This window comes from Phycodurus eques, chromosome 15 (genome assembly GCF_024500275.1).
Source record: "Phycodurus eques isolate BA_2022a chromosome 15, UOR_Pequ_1.1, whole genome shotgun sequence".
In the NCBI taxonomy this organism is placed as follows: Eukaryota; Metazoa; Chordata; class Actinopteri; order Syngnathiformes; family Syngnathidae; genus Phycodurus; species Phycodurus eques.
This window is the reverse complement of record NC_084539.1, coordinates 23,954,731-23,970,755: the sequence shown is the minus strand read 5'-3', so window position 1 is coordinate 23,970,755 and position 16,025 is coordinate 23,954,731. Positions and strand designations below refer to the sequence as shown.

The window sequence follows — 16,025 nt, the reverse complement described above, 5'->3', positions numbered from 1 at the left end:
GAGAAATAAAGACAAAAGACAAAGCACTAATTGTAAACAGGATGAGAGAAGTAAATCATTACACTATCTGCACCAATGAAACATTAAATATGAGCGTTGCATGGAGCTGTAGTGCTAAACCCTGTGAGGGAAGAACGGGACAAGATAGAACAGGACAAGGACAGGAGAAGAAGCATGAAGGACCAGGGTCGTGAACAGTACCGCTGTACAACTGAAGTTGGGTGGCATTAATTATGTGAATTATCAAAGTCTACAGGACGAGAGTATAAGTGAGGGGATACACAAGCGATTTGCATATCCATGAGTTCTTTGTCGCAGTCAGTGCGTGACCCCACACCCAGTGAAAGAGTCCGAGGGGTGTGTGTCTGCGGATACATGCAAGTGAATTGATACCGTTTTACATGGGCAAAGACTGACAGAAGTGTCCTGTAATTGCTGTGGATGCACCGCGACGGCTGAGGACCCCACCCAATCAATTGAGGGGCGGGATCAGGCCCAGGGTCCACCCGAGAGGAGTCCGGCGGACGCAGCGAGGGACCCAGGGCGGTCCGCCGGCATCACCGAGGGGCCCCGACAACTGCCCACCTCGTGGGGAACCCAATGCCACCCCCCCACTACACCCGTTAGCGTTAGAAGATGGATGGATAACTGGATGGATATTTTTACAGCACACAAGCATAGACACACATTACCAAAGTTTATTCACATTTAGTTTTTCACTCCTGCTAAAGAAGAAAATGTACAGTACACGAATCATCACATCACATAAATATGACATTATTGTCAATATTATGGACGGCACAATGGCCGACTGATTAGCACATCTGCCTCACAGTTCTGAGGACCGGGGTTCAAATCCCGGCCCCACCTGTGTGGAGTTTGCATGTTCTCCCCGTGTCTGCGTGGGTTTTCCCCGGGTTCTCCGGTTTCGTCCCACATCCCAAAAACATGCATGGTAGGTTAATTAAAGGAAGACTCTAAATTGTCCGTAGGTGTGAATGTGAGTGCGAATGGTTGTTTGTTTATATGTGCCCTGCGATTGGCTGGCGACCAATTCAGGGTGTACCCCGCCTCTTGCCCGAAGATAGCTGGAATAGGCTCCAGCACGCCCGCGACAATACCGTAGTGAGGATAAGTGGTACAGAAAATGGATGGATGTCATTATTATGACATGAACAGATGAAAGGAATATTCAACTACTGCATTTACATATTTACACTCCATACAACGTGAGAAGGGCAGCAACACGTGATCAAGAAAAATTGAAAACAATGTCACTGCTCGTCAGCAGGGGGCAACAAAACAAACAAAACCTCCATGCAGGCTTTTCATGAGGTTGTCTTGAACATTAGCTTAGCATTCCTGTTAGCTTAGCATCGATTCAGCTCAGACTGACAGGCTTGTGGGAAGTGGGAGTTGTTTCTACAAAAATGATGTCATCGTCACAAGTGATCATAATTCTGTGTATGTGACAAAAAAACTCATAGCCATCATTGGCCTTGGCCTCTTTGTTCTACTTCCTGTCTTTCCTGCGGCAGCTTGGCCATGGCCCCGCCTACTTGGCCTCCACGCCAATGGGCATCAGAAGGGGGAGGGACATCAACTAGGCTATTTACATCACCTCCTCCCAAGGGTTGGGGCGTGGGCAGAGTTCTTCAAATGGAGACTTCATATTCACAAGAGTCCTGCACACAAAGCAGACGGGGGGGCTAGGCTAATGTTAATGATAAGCAAAAGCCGCCGCTCGCTCACTCACTCACCCCGCTGCCCGCCTCGTACAGCGGGTTGTCAATTTCGGCCTCCACGGTGATCTGCCGATAGGGGTGCTGGTACACCAGGGGCAGACCGAGGTTGGAGCCAGGGCGGCCCCTGAGAGAAAGTGATTTCACACAGAGGTTACTGTTATGTATGTCATTCATTCAGTGAAAAGTCGCGTGAATGCCCTACCGCATGGCCAGCAAGTAAATGCCTCCCAGCAGCACGGATATCAGCAGAACCAAGATGAACGCGACCAGTGCCAAACTGCCGCCATCTACCACCGCGCCTACGCCACCGCCGGCATGTGACACTGATGCACACACAAGCACAGTCGTCAACACATACACACACACACACACACACACACACACACACACACACTCACTCACCTTCCAAAGCATGGTTGGCAAAGCAGGCATGGTCAGCTGCAAGACATCAAGTCAAACATCAAGTTAATCAAGATAATATTGTTTTTTAATGCCTCTGAAATCATGAAAAATAAGGCCCGCCCTTATTATTTTGTATTTTATTTTATTTGTTGTAACTGTCAATCCAAAAAATACGTTGATGTTCGCTGTAGTCAATTATTGGCTAAATAACATGTGCCACTGAGGTTACGCTTTGCAGGCCGGTCCTCATGACTAGAAGGTAGGACGATTTGCACAGCTTAGTTTGGGAACCCCTCGAAGGTGCTGGAGGGCTGCTTAGGGTAATGCCAGTGGAAGTCAGTGATGAGTTCTAGATCAAGGATGTGGCGGATTGGTACCCATGATATTTCTTCTGGACCATAGCCTTCCCAGTCTAACAGGTACTGGAGCAGATTAGAGGCCTAAATGAGAAAGTCGGACTCCCATCAATGAGGCAAAGTAGGAGGTGAGGTTGGACTGACCATCTGGATGGGATATGGTTGATAAATCTGGGAGCCAGCCTCCTGGACTCCCCTGGGGAGGCAAATCTCAGGTGTCCAAACTGATGTTAGCTAAATTGGTGTAGCAGTGTACAGAGCACTGGAGAGAGGAGCGAGCCTGGGTCCCGGTTCTTCGGGGAAAGGAAAGAGCTGACATGGCAGAAGGTGTCGCTGTCCAAAGCATGAAAGAGTGGAGGCTGATGCCCAAAAATATGATGGAAAGCGGATAATCCTGTGGCAGAGCTGGTGAGCAAGTTAAGAGCGTGCTCTACCCACAGGAGCTGTGGAGACCTGGAGGAGGGGTTTTCGGCACACCATACAGTGTAGGGCTGGCACCGTTGCATTGCTTCAAGCTCTGCCCCTTGATCCTATAGGGAAGGGAGCCTCGTGGAACTCTGTCAGACTCAGACTACACCATGACAACGATTGGGAATCTCCTGCAGTCTCTGGCGTCAGCGGAGGTCAATCCAGGTGACTGACTCAATGACTCCATCCAACGGGTAGGGAATCTCATGGGAGAAAAGCTCATCCTTGGTGACACCAGGCACATCATGTAAAGAAATGGGTCAATCAAGGCGGCTGAGTTCCAACGGCTCAGACTGGCTCTGCTACATTCATTCACAAGTATTCTTTCATTAATTCATTCAGAAGCTATTCATGTGTATTCGGCTCATATTCGGCTCACCCCTGCAGATGGGCAGTGGGCCACTCCAGTAGGAGGGGCTTCCCTGGACGCACTTAATGGCAACGTCACCGACCAGCTGGTAACCATGGTAACAGACAAAGGCCAGCGTTTCCCCAGGCTCGAAGACGCGCTTGGACGTCACCTGGTAACCGTTGTCGGGGACGCCGGGGTTGGCACACAATAGGGAGTCCTTGGCTGCAACATTGCCAAACACGCAACAAACGTCAGCCCTCCCTCATTCGCATTTAATTTGCATATCAAAGACTTCTTAGCAACAAGCACACATGCATACAGCGACGCACACACACACATACACATACACAATACATGTGGCTAAGTGACATTGGTTGTTATGTTGTAGTGGTTGCCTGGTTGTGTGGCTAGGTTCAGTTGTTTGCATGCAAGACTCCATGTTATGTTCTATATTGTCTTGCGGGACCACTCGCTGTTCCGATCAGTCATTTATTCTGTCAAACAAACAGGAAGTGATATGAATCAGGAAGTGACTCACGGATGCATCGTGGGAGGTGCGAGGTCCACACGGGCGTCCCCGGCTCACGGCCGTAGCAGGTGAGGGTGGCGCCACCCTGTAGGATGTACCTGGGGCTGCATCGGTACCGGATGGTGGTCCCCACAAGCAGCTTGGAGTCTGACAGGGAGCGGGTGGCGTGCTCCACATGACCCGGATCCGTACAATACATGACTGGCACCACAGAAGAAGAACAAGTTCGGAAACATGGGACGTGTTGGAATTCCCTCCCAAATGTCATCACTTATTCGGTCAGATTGGTTTTAATAATCGCGTCTGCAGATTCTACGAGGAAGACTTCACTGATTAAAAACAGTATATTTTTTGCTACATTTGAAGGGTTAGGATTAAGGGTTCATCTAAATTCATTGAAATTAAGCTTAAGGGTTAGTTGAAGAGATTGTAGTTCTAGTATACTCACCTCTTATTAGTTTATAGTTATGTGAGAATTTCACTGAGTGCACTGTGTAGGAATCTTCAGTGGAGTTTTTAGTGAACTATATACAGCAGTCCCTCTTTTATTGCAGGGGTTACGTTCCAGACCACCGCTGCAATAGACCAAATCGGTGAAGTAGAGACCAATTTTTTGTATTATTTATTTATCAATTTATTTATTTTAAAGCTTCATGTGTACACTGAATAACCAACAATTGATATATGCCACTCATTTGTTCCAGCCCCATACTGTGCTCTCTCTGGCGTGCACGCCTTGGCCACCAAGGGGGCAATATAACACCGACTTGAAGACACACACGAAGAAGAGTTTCACAACCGACTCAGTAATGACAAGAAGTGACTGACTCTTCTGACAAAATGGTGGCTGTGCGCTCCACGAAAGGTCCAGCTGGCACGTGACGGTGGCGCCGCCCTGCAGGTCATATCCCGGGTCACACTGGTAGGTCACGCGGGCGCCGCGTACTGCCACGCCGTCGCTACGCGTTTTCCAGCCATTTTGGATCTCTGGAAGGTCGGTGCACGAGTCGTTGCGGGAAACCTCTGAGGATGAGAAATGCATGGTTAGCATGTTAGCATCTGGGCTAGCATTTGATATTGTCTTTGAAGATTAGTGAAGACGCGATGAGTTGCACTAGTATTTGTGTATTAATGTGTGTGTGTCAATTTGTGTGTATATGCGTGTTTGTGATTGTGTTCATGTGAGTCGTGTGTGTATTAGTGTACGCGCGTCCATGTATGTGCATGTTTGTGTGTGTGACTCACACAGGATGAGTCGGTGTTTGTGTGGCCGTTGTGCGGAGTTCATTTAAGGACAAGCGGAACGTTTGTCAGTTTGCGCGACTATGCAATGGGACAGTGAGGCTAAATGGAGGTGGCGGTAGGAGCGAGCGCCCCTGCTCCTACTGAGGGGGTTGTTATGGGAAAGTGTGAGCAGAACAGAATGAATTAAACACAAAGTGACTGAAGGGGGAAACGAAAGATGAAGACTAACGACAACTTCTTGCCAAATGTCACGCTGACACTTTGCTTGCCAGGCTGTGTTGTTAGGTTTTGTTATTGTGTGTGTGTGTGTGTGCCTCACCCATGTAGTTGATGATGAAGCCCTCCCCTTTGCCCTGCACGAGTCCGGCCGGGTCCGAGTGGAAGGTGACACTGAGATCGGGGGTGCTGGAGAAGAGCTTGAAGGGGGTGCGTCCCCCCGAGTAGCGGCCCAGCAGGCGGGCGGCGCCGTCGTCGCCGTCTGTCACCGTCAGCAAGTCGCCGTCGCTGATGTTCAGACTGACGCCGGAGAGAGAGGGGTCGTTGCTATAGATGCTAATGCTAACTGTCATCTGCAGGATGACATCACTTAGTCTTTGCTGAGGGTTGAAAGTGTCAGGGGGTCTAATACAATACGGCAATATATCAGTCAGTCAGTCCATCGGTCTGTTCAACTGTCCGTCTGTGTCAGTCTATCAATTAGTGGCTGTTGTTGTCCTCACAGCTGCACGTCGATGAGCACCCTCTTGTCTTCTTCGACGTGGACACTCCACGCACACTCCTCACCCTCGCCATACCACTCAGGCCAGTTGGGCGATAGGATGATGCCGCCGGGACCGCTCAGGTCGCCCCCGCACTGTGCTAAAACAGCAACAACAACAATTAAATAAAAACCTCACATCTGCAATGCTAAATGTTTGTATGTTATTTGTTCATAGGTTTCGTTGGGCGCCAAATTGTGTTAGTTGATAGGTTGTCGTAGTTGCTAGGTTAACTTGGATGCTAAGTTGCTCTGGTTCCTCGTTTAGATTAATTGCTAAATTCTGTTTGCTATTATGTTGCGTTGGTTGTCAGGTTGTGTCATTCCTAGGTTGTTCTGGCTGTGTAAATCACTCAGTCGGTTCCTAGCTTACATTGGTTGCTAGATTAATTTGGTTGTTAGGTTCCAATTTTGTGTTGCTAGGTTCCTTTGGTCGCATTGCTCCGATAAGTTATTATGCTAGGTCGTACTGTTGCACACAAGACACGTCTGTTCTTGAGGGACCACTCCCTGGTTTTGTCGGTCACCTTTACAAAGCGGTTCGGTGTCGTTCCAGTACGGGTCTCTGGCACTGATGCACTCGATGACAGGCGGGCCCTGTTCAAGGGCATGACCGGGATCACAAGTGAACTGGACCACTGCGCCGACGCCGTACAGGGGATCCGTTGTGCTGAAATTGCCGCTCAGGAGGTACGGCTCGTAACAGCGACCTCGCTCGAAGGCTGGATGGGGATAAAAGAGGATAAAGTGGGCTGTGTTTGGAATCCTTCACTCATTCTCTACTCCACTATACTACATCACATCACTATATACGTTTGTGTGGTGTGGTCTCATTCTGTGTCCTGACCCGGTTGTCACAGGTCTAGGTCCCGCTCGTCTTCCGAATGAGATCACGTCGCATTGTCAGGATCAAAGTTTGGGGGCATTATTGATTGGGGAGGGATTCAAGTCAAGTTTATTTCGCGACAAAGGCAAACGAGCGTGGTTGGTTGTCGACAAGCTATATGTCGACGGCCAACTGTTTCGTGATGCCAACGTCACGCCCTGGCTCTTCTAGATAAGTACTTCTTTTGATCTGTTGCCATTATGAATTGTCAAAAGTGTATTGTATTTTGTTTCATTCTTCCCACTTTTGCTTAGATAAACAAAAACGGAATCACGCATGCCACCAGCATGAATTCTCACTCCTATCTCTCTGCTTTCCTGCTCTGCTTGTTTCCACACACACTAAATACACAAGTCGCTCAAAACTCTTTTTGCGCATCACAAACCACCACCACACACCATATTATCCCCTGGTCACTGTTTGTTTTCCTATGTTCAGTGTTTGCTCGTTACCCTTCTACGTACCCTGGCTTTGCAGGACTTAAATATAGCATCTCTATCACGCTCTCTAAATAACATTCGTCAACACAATACCAAAAAATCTCCAGAAAACTGTCAAAAAAACAACAACAAAGAATGCATAGTACCAAATCTATTTAAAATTATGATACACACACCCATTATATTTCACACTTAACATTCTAACCCTAACCCTAACCCTTCATCTCTTGGAATGTCAATGGCATTCGATCACAGGAAAAGAAAATTAAGATTATGGATTATACCGCTAAATTTAAAACAGACCTCCTCTTATTCCAAGAAACGCACCTTCCTAAATCAGAAGAAAAATGCCTCATTGACTCGAATTTTTTTCACACTTCTCAAACTTGTCAGCCACTTCTACAATTATTATGGGAGGTGATTTTAACCTTACGCTAAATCCCCTAATAGATTCTCAAATCTCAAAAATAGTAATCAGCCACAATGCTCCAATATACTAGAGCAGCAATATCTGGAAGACTTTGGTCTTGTTGACATATGGAGGCTGAAAAAACTTACAAAAAGAGAATACGCATTTTTCTTATCAGTTCACCGCTCTTTCTCAAGAATAGGTTTCTTTCTTTCAAACAATCCGGCAGCTCAAAGCATTACTCCCAAAATACATTCACTCATTATCAGCGATCACGCACTAATTTCTCACAAGAGTGTCCCTTGTTTGTTGGAAAGGAGGCTGGATAGCGGCACCAGACAAGGGAACGATAAGGAGGGGGGGGGAGCAGACGCGGGCCGTGAGAGGTCAGCCCTAACACCAAGCAGTTATCCAGCCTCAGGAGCACCACCGTGCAAGTAAGTGAGACCCCCCCCTGTTACTGTGACCGCCAGGTCCCCGACTGACACTCATTGGCCCTACCCAGTGTACCAGTGCCCCCCCGGCTCCCCCACGGGAAGAGGAAGAGGCGACCGCAGCGGGACGCAAGGAACGGAGAGAAGAGGAGGAGCGACAGCGGGGCCCCACCGCCCCCACCAGCAGCCAGAGCGAGGGACCCTGGCGGGTGCTAGCCGGCACCGCCCCAGCACCCACGGAACATGGGCGAGTCACCATTCACCATTGAAGTCTCAGCGCCCTTTGCACAATGGTCATTGCACCGGACTATTGCAATATTAGTCCTTCGAACTGCTCTAAGTGCTCGAGGACTCTGCATCTTTTGCACGATTGTCAAAAAAAAATAATAATAATGTACCGGCATTACCAGATAACTATTAACCCTTTATTGCTCAGTGACTGTTTTTTGTCAATGTCTTCATGTCTCCAAAGGGTTCTCTGTCAATTGACCGTCTGTTGTCGTACAAGAGCGGCTCCAACGACCGGAGACACATTTCTTGTGTGTTCTTTGGACATACTTGGCAAATAAAGATTCTGATCACACTTCCACTACTCCCCAGGAGGTCACCCCATTGGTTACCCCCAACCCCTGAGATCAGGAAGGAGTGAAGAAAAGTCCCGCCCCCACAGATTCCGGAACAGCAAACACAGGGACAAGAGGAGAAGATTTCCACAGCATGCCTGTGTCTTTTCACCATATAAACAATCTAAAATGTGTGAAAATAAAAGAGAAAAAAGAAAAAGAAATGAATAAAACAATAATAAAATAACAACAACAACCTCAATAACAAAGAATATAGAATTCCATTGTTTACTTTCACACTTATGAAAATAGTCTTGCTATTGTCAAATGGCACGTACCTACTCAGGCAAAGGAATCAAGAGTCTAGATTTAGGATGTTGAGGAAAGGTAACCAGCTATCTACATATATGTGTCATTGATTGTTTTCTTCTGCTGATATTTTTCTAACGCAATATATTCTATGATGAGATTTAGCCACTGATTGATGTTAATAGCTTGTTTGTTTTTCCAGTTTAATAGAATTGTTTTCTTCGCGGTAGCTAACGCGACAAGTAATGATTGTGAATATTTATTAGGGAAGTCAATTATGCTTAAATCGCCAAGTATGCACAATCTTGGGGAAAGTGGAATACTGCAGTCTAAAATATACGAGAGTTTTTGTATAACCGAAGACCAAAAGAATTGAATTGGTGTACATTCCCATATAGCATGAAAATAGGTGTCTGGGGTCTTTTGGGTGCTTTGCACGCATATATTAGATGGAGAGAAGCCCGTTTTATGCATAGCCTACTGAGTAAAGTGTGTTCTATGGAGCACTTTATATTCTATAAACTGTAGATTTGTGTTTTTTGTCATTCTAAACATATTGTTACAAATCTGTATCCAGTAGCTAGGCTCAGCAGACATGGAGAGGTCTTCTTCCCATTTGGTGATTGGTAAGTGTATTGATTTAGTAAATGAAATTAATTTATAAACTTTTCAGAGATTTCTTTGACTTTGCGGGAGAAGCTTCATTATTTGCTTGACAAACTACGGCAGTTCGATTGTGCTCTGGAGTGTTGGTATTCTTTTTTTTATTGCTGCTTATAATTTACTGTATTGAAGAAGGTTTCCGGCTATTATTTGGAATTCTTGGAACAATTCATCACGTGTCCTAAAAACCTTATTGTTCAGTAGTTGTTGTTGGCACCCTACTTTGCCTGAGTAGGGTGCCATTTGACATTTGACAAAAGCAAGACTATTTATGAAAGTCCATCCATCCATTTTCTGAGCCGCTTCTCCTCACTAGGGTCACGGGCATGCTGGAGCCTATCCCAGCTGTCATCGGGCAGGAGGCGGGGTACACCCTGAACCGGTTGCCAGCCAATCGCAGGGCACATACAAACAAACAACCATTCGCACTCACAGTCACGCTTAAGGGCAATTTAGAGTCTCCAATTAATGCAGGTTTTTTGGGATGTGGGAGGAAAGCGGAGTGTGCCCGGAGAAAACCCACGCAGGCACGGGGAGAACATGCAAACTCCACACAGGCGGGGCCGGGGATTGAACCACGGTCCTCAGAACTGTGAGGCTGACGCTCTAACCAGTCGGCCACTGTGCCGCCTAAGTATGAAAGTAAACGATGCAATTCTATATTATGTCGAGGTTGTTGTTGTTTTATTATTATTCTATTTATTTATTTTTCTTGTTCTTTATTTCATTTTTATTTTCACACATTTTAGATCGGTTTGCATGATGAAAAAACACATGCATGCAGTGGGGATCTTCGTCTCTTGTCCCCGTGTTTGCTGTCTCGGAGCTGTTTTTTCACTCCTTCCTGATCTTGGGGGTGGGGGGGAACCACTGGGGCGACCTCCTGGGCAGTAATGGTGGTGTGCTGGTGACTCGCCCATGTTTCATGGGTGCTGGGGCGGTGCCGGCTGGCACCCGCCATTTCTCCCCCGCTCTGGCTGCTGGCGGGGGCGGTGGGGCCCCGCTGTCGCTCCTCGAGCCTGCTTCCTCCTCTTCTCTCCGTTCCTTGCGTCCCGCTGCGGTCGCCTCTTCCTCTTCCCGTGAGGGAGCCGGCCGGTCCCTATGTGGCCTGCTGTGGGTTCTTTTCCCTGCCTGGTTTGGGGTGGGTCCACCTCCCACACTGAGACGCGGGTAGTGGGCGCTGGCGGGAATGTGGAGGGGGAGGGGGGTCGTAGCTGCGGGTCTGGGTGGGGTGGCCCTCTTTGTCGGTGGTTGTCCGGCCTAATGGCCCCAACCTGCAGGAGCCATGCCTCTTATTCATTCACTTAGCACACACTCACACCACTCACTGTATATATTTTTCTAACTAATCACATCTGGGCACATACACATATCAAAGGGTTCCTAGGGGACTGGTATGGGATCGGGAGGGTGTGGGTGTCGGATCGGGTTTCAGCACGTCTGTGCTGTTTCCCGGTCCGTGCGCCCTGCCCCTCCGCCCTGCCTGCCCCCCTGGATTTTAAATGCATCACACACACCATGTTTGGCTGTTAGGCAGCAGTGCCTTGCAGCCCTGCCACCACCCCCTCGGCTCACTGACCTCTACAGATTTTAATGCACCACACCACTCGGGGGCGTGGGGGGCACTGATACACGGGGTAGGGCCAACGACTGCCAGTCGGGGACCTGGCAGTCATAGTAACAGGGGCGGAGCTGGGTCTCACTTAATTGCATGGCGGTGCTCCTGAGGCCGGGACCCCCTGGGCTGGATGACTGCCTGGTGTTGGGGCTGACCTCTCGTGGCATGCGGCTGCTCCTTGGGTTCCCCCCCTTATCGTTCCCTTGTCGGGTGCCCCTGTCCACCCTCCTTTCCAACAAATAAGGGACACTCTCCCGCCCTCGGGCTGGGCGGGGACTGGCTGCGTCGTGGGCCCTGCGGATTTTGGGGGGTGTCTGGCTCTCCTGGGGGAGGAGGGGGAGTGGGTCCCTGTGGCCCCCGCTGGGTGGCCAGTTGTCGGGGCGCCTTGGTGGAGCCGGCGGACCGCCCGGGTCCCTCGGTGTGGGACGTGTCCCGTCCGCCGGGTTGCTCTCGGGTGGACCACTGGGCCTGATCCCGCCCCTCGATTGATTGGGTGGGGTCCTCAGCCTCCGTGATATGGACATTTACAACATAACCGGAAGTTTTGACATTTGGGGTTTACTTCCGCTTTAATGATCAATTTACGCTATGCTAGTGAATATTCTCATTCATTCAGGTCGTTGTATTTGCGAGGACTAGCATGGACTGATGAAGCCTACTGGGATGAGAGGCAAGATGTCTTCTAAGACAACCTGAACAGTCCAGTTCCGATGGATTCAATGTCCTGAGAATCACTTCATAGGGAATTTTAAGTAGTGGACTATACAGTTCAGTCACCATTCAATTTAAAAATAAGTTTTGGAAGTGCTGTTAAGGACGTTATTGCTCTAGCATAATTACAATGCACCGGATCAACGTCAGCTGGTGGACCTTTCGTAATAAATATCGGTCTGAGGGTCAGAAACATTTGGACCATGTTGATATTGATGCTAACCTTCATAGCGGATGTTGAATCCCGTGTTTTGGTCTGGCTGCTCCATGAAGAACTGGATCCTCACGACAGGACCCTCGCTGATTACCCCCTCAAAAGGGACATGTCCACTCCGACCCGAGTCGAACAGCACCACAGAACCGACATCCAGGCCGCTCCACAGAACCAGCCTGGCCGGAAAACATCTTCAACAACTTCTTGCTGTGGTTCAGAGGATGCGGTTTTGACCCACCTGTCAGAGGGTCCGAGCAGGAGGCGCTCCAGGTGCAAGTGCAACCTCTGCTCCTTGGTGGCCTCCAGGGACCAGGAGCACGAGTGAACTCGGGTGACGTTGGACCAGTGGTAGGATGAGGGGGACAGGACCCTGCCCAGAGTGGCGTTCTTCACGGTGCCACCGCAGAGAGCTAGAGAGAGGACGTCGCTATAGTGACTCGTACTCAATGAAAATAGGGCCCCAAAGCCTTTAGTCTGAAAATCTAGCTCCTAGACCCAAATCCCTAGCCCTCCCGGGCAACACTGACCTCTACAGGTGGGCTCCTTCTTGTTCCATACCGGCCGAGAGGCGTTAACACAGGTGAGCAGCGGTTCCCCTTGCAGGTGGTAGCCCATGTGGCAGTGGAAGCGGGCGGTGCCCCCGGGCAGTAGGTCCAACACAGACACCTCCCCAAAGTGGGGTCTCTTGGGGAGCAAACAACTCAGACGAAAGACTAGCAGACAGCAAGGAACAACAACAAAAACAAATATTAGCATTCACTTTCACTTTCACTAGGTTGTGTTTCTACGTTGTGTTGGTTGCTTGGATATGTTTTTACTAGCGTTAGGGTTATGGATCAGAATCAGAATCAGAATCATCCTCATTTGCCAAGTATGTCAAAAACACAAGGAATTTGTCTCCAGTAGTTGGAGCCGCTCTAGTACGACAACAGACAGTCAATTGACATACAATTTGTTTGAGACATAAACACATTGAAAAAAAACAAAACAAAACAAAACAAAAAAAAAGGTTGCTAGTAATCTGGTTATGCCGGGACAATTATCATTATTTTTTAATATTTTTGACAATTGTGTAAAAAGATGCAGAGTCCTCGAGCAATCACAGCAGTTTGAAATGACGAATAGCACAATAGTCCGGTGCAATTACCGTTGTGCAAAGGGCGCCGAGACTTCAAGAAATGCATGCAGTTTAAAGTGACTAGTAGTGCAATAATCTGGGACAATGTCCTTCCATCCATCCATTTTCAGTACTGCTTCACTTCACTAGGGTTGGGGGCGTGCTGGAGCCTGTCCCAGCTATCTTCGGGTGAGAGGCGGCGTACACCCTGAATTGCTCACCAGCCAATCACAGGGCACATGTCGGTTGTGCAAATGTTGCAGATGTCCCCCATGTGAGGGTCAATGACCCCAAATCCCTAGGATGTGCTAGTTGCAGGTGTATTGTTTTTCTAGGTTGTGCTGCTTAGTTATGTTGCTTGTTTGGTTGCTGTGGTTGCTATGTTACGTTGGTCACTACGTTAACTTCGATGCCAGGTTATGTTGCTAGGTTGTATTGGCTCAAGGATTGTGTTGGTTGCTAGGGTACATTGGTTGCTAGATAACATTGGTTGCCAATTTGTGTTGTCGCATGGTTGTGCGGTTGCTAGCTGTTGCTAGCATGTGCTGGTTGCTAGGTTTGTTGGGCTCTCGGTGGTGTTGCTTGGTTGTGTTTGTCCTAGAAGTGCCTCAAAATGAACATAAATTTTTTTCGGTTGTTCTGGTTGCTGAGGTATGGTGGTTACTAGGTTACATTGGTTTCCAGGTTGGGTTGCTAGGTGACAATGGTTGTTATGTTGTGTTGCAAGGGAATGAGTATACTTATTTAAGGATGTCATTGTCAGAAATGCTTTTGATCCCTTTGTCTTGTGTGCGTGTGTATATGTGATGTGTTGTTGTTTATACCCTACACACACTAGTGTGTATGACTACATAGCTGCTACACACAAGCACGCAGGAGACGAGCGCTAACTAATGAAGGCTGTATTAAGAAGCGTGTTAAGTGATGTGTTGACGGCATGCAATTACCACATTAACATCAACATAAACAGCCCTTGAGCACTGCATGAGTGTGTGTATGTTTGTGCGTGCATGTGTGTTTGTGTGTGTGAGTGTGCGTGAATTTGTGCGTATATGTATTTGTGTGTGTGTGTGTTGTGTGCTTGCGTGCGCGCACTCTGGTAGTGCAAAAGGAAGGCTCCAATGTTGCTGATGTTGCGCGTGGATCCGTAGAAGACACTCAGCGTGTTGCTGGGGCTGCGGATGACCTGACCCTCCACCAGCAGCGTCTGATTGGCCAGCACCAGCCAGGCCCCGCTCTCGGCCACGCCCCTGATGGACAGCTGCTCGCCGTCCGACAGGTTTGCACTCTTCACCTGAACGCACGAACAACAGCGGCGGACACATCAGAACGGGTACAAGGCAGACAAATGTATTGGGACAGCGGCACGGAGAAACTCTGCGCACGTGTGTCGGTCCACCATATTTTAAAGCAATATTGCTTTAAAATATGTAATATTCATAATTTATTATTATCAATATTATATCATATTTAATATTTTTAGTTTTGTCGCATTTTTGCGCATGTCACATGAAGTCACGTTAAATCCTTCTCATAAGGAATGGCTTGAAAAAGATATAAAGCCCAGAAAAAAATTTATCTGTACCTTGCCACGTTCAGAGCCAGCTATATGAACTAGTATTATTTGGTTTTGATCAAGGAGTGTGGATAAATTGAGCGGCTGCATCGATCTCGCCTGATTCAGTGACGTGCGCCGCACTACGCATGTCGTTCGCACGCATTTTGGCCACAGAGACTGCAGACTTCACTATTTCATCCACAGGGACATCTCAAACTATAAATATCGTTCAGTATTGTTGTAAATGTGTGCTGTATAAACTTTATTGGAAGTTAATTGGCTAATCGTTTTTCGCCAAGACAATCTGGCAACGCAGCGCAGTCTTTTTGACTTTGGAGTAATGAATAAAAATAAAAGCAGCAAGAATAATGCACCGGGTGGTCCAAGAGCACCATCTTCCCAAATTGAGAAACATAACTGCAGAAAAGCATCTAAAGATGAGTAGGACACAAAAAGACCGAAACGATTTAGAAAGTAATGGCTGCAGAGCTATCCGGGATTTGTTTTTAAAAATGTCTCCTCTACTTTAAGCCCTGTGTGGAGAACAGACAAATTAGTGACCGCAGTAGCGCACTGGCTGTGGAAAAGTCCTCCTACAGGACCCAGTGACTTGATGCCCCTTGGAGGTCCTTGCAGCACAATCAATCAATGCCTCCACCACCAACAATGCACCACCACAGGAAGGACCTATGGATGACATGTTAAAGGCCATGACCGCTGAGCACAAGAATATCATGAAAAAAAACAGTTGATTTTGTGTTGGAATTTGAAGAGCCGTTCAGTGCCCTTACGCGCCTGTTGTCATTACAGATAAAGAATGGCTCTGACCTGTCAGAGTTGATCAGCTACAAGTCAGACAATGTCACCGAGAACTTGAAGAATTGAAGGATGCGATTAAAAAAAAAATACAAACAATGTCATTGTTTGGTTGGAAAGTGCATCAAACGAGTCCGCTGCCATTCTTCGTGCAGTCAGGGTCTTTGATGATCTCGCGTGGCCACACATTGATGACAGAGCTGGACTGGCCGTATATGGCAACAACCAAATCAGCTGAAAGGATTGTCTGTACCCCCCTACCCACCCTTGAGGACTTGCACGCTGCCAAAACTAAGACAAGAGCGTGCAAAATCCTCTCGGACACTCGGCATCCCGGTCACCGGCTCTTCCGGCTCCTTCCCTCAGGTAGGCGCGACCGATCAATGCAAACTGGAACTAGCAGACATTCCAACAGCTTCTTCCCTCTTGCAAT

General features: G+C 48.1%; 1 protein-coding gene across 5 annotated transcripts in view; it reads right to left on the bottom strand.

Annotated features, from left to right (window-relative positions):
- Nucleotides 1-606: 606 nt before the first annotated feature.
- LOC133413947 (seizure 6-like protein) overlaps nucleotides 607-16,025 on the bottom strand; it is a 30,006-nt gene continuing 14,587 nt past the window's right edge. For 2 of the 5 annotated variants that reach the window (XM_061698889.1, XM_061698888.1), the window contains 14 exons: nucleotides 14,314-14,512; nucleotides 12,629-12,814; nucleotides 12,340-12,511; nucleotides 12,111-12,277; nucleotides 6,382-6,576; nucleotides 5,817-5,955; nucleotides 5,417-5,613; nucleotides 4,681-4,875; nucleotides 3,862-4,053; nucleotides 3,351-3,545; nucleotides 2,148-2,183; nucleotides 1,948-2,068; nucleotides 1,761-1,869; nucleotides 607-1,714 (listed from right to left, as the gene is read on the bottom strand). In XM_061698889.1, the coding sequence (XP_061554873.1) occupies nucleotides 1,613-1,714; nucleotides 1,761-1,869; nucleotides 1,948-2,068; nucleotides 2,148-2,183; nucleotides 3,351-3,545; nucleotides 3,862-4,053; nucleotides 4,681-4,875; nucleotides 5,417-5,613; nucleotides 5,817-5,955; nucleotides 6,382-6,576; nucleotides 12,111-12,277; nucleotides 12,340-12,511; nucleotides 12,629-12,814; nucleotides 14,314-14,512 (2,205 nt within the window). In that variant the 3' untranslated portion in view covers nucleotides 607-1,612. Of the gene's footprint in view, nucleotides 1,715-1,760; nucleotides 1,870-1,947; nucleotides 2,069-2,147; nucleotides 2,184-3,350; nucleotides 3,546-3,861; nucleotides 4,054-4,680; nucleotides 4,876-5,416; nucleotides 5,614-5,816; nucleotides 5,956-6,381; nucleotides 6,577-12,110; nucleotides 12,278-12,339; nucleotides 12,512-12,628; nucleotides 12,815-14,313; nucleotides 14,513-16,025 lie in introns of those variants that run through there. The other 3 variants (XM_061698890.1, XM_061698891.1, XR_009769938.1) reach the window with 3 other exon arrangements.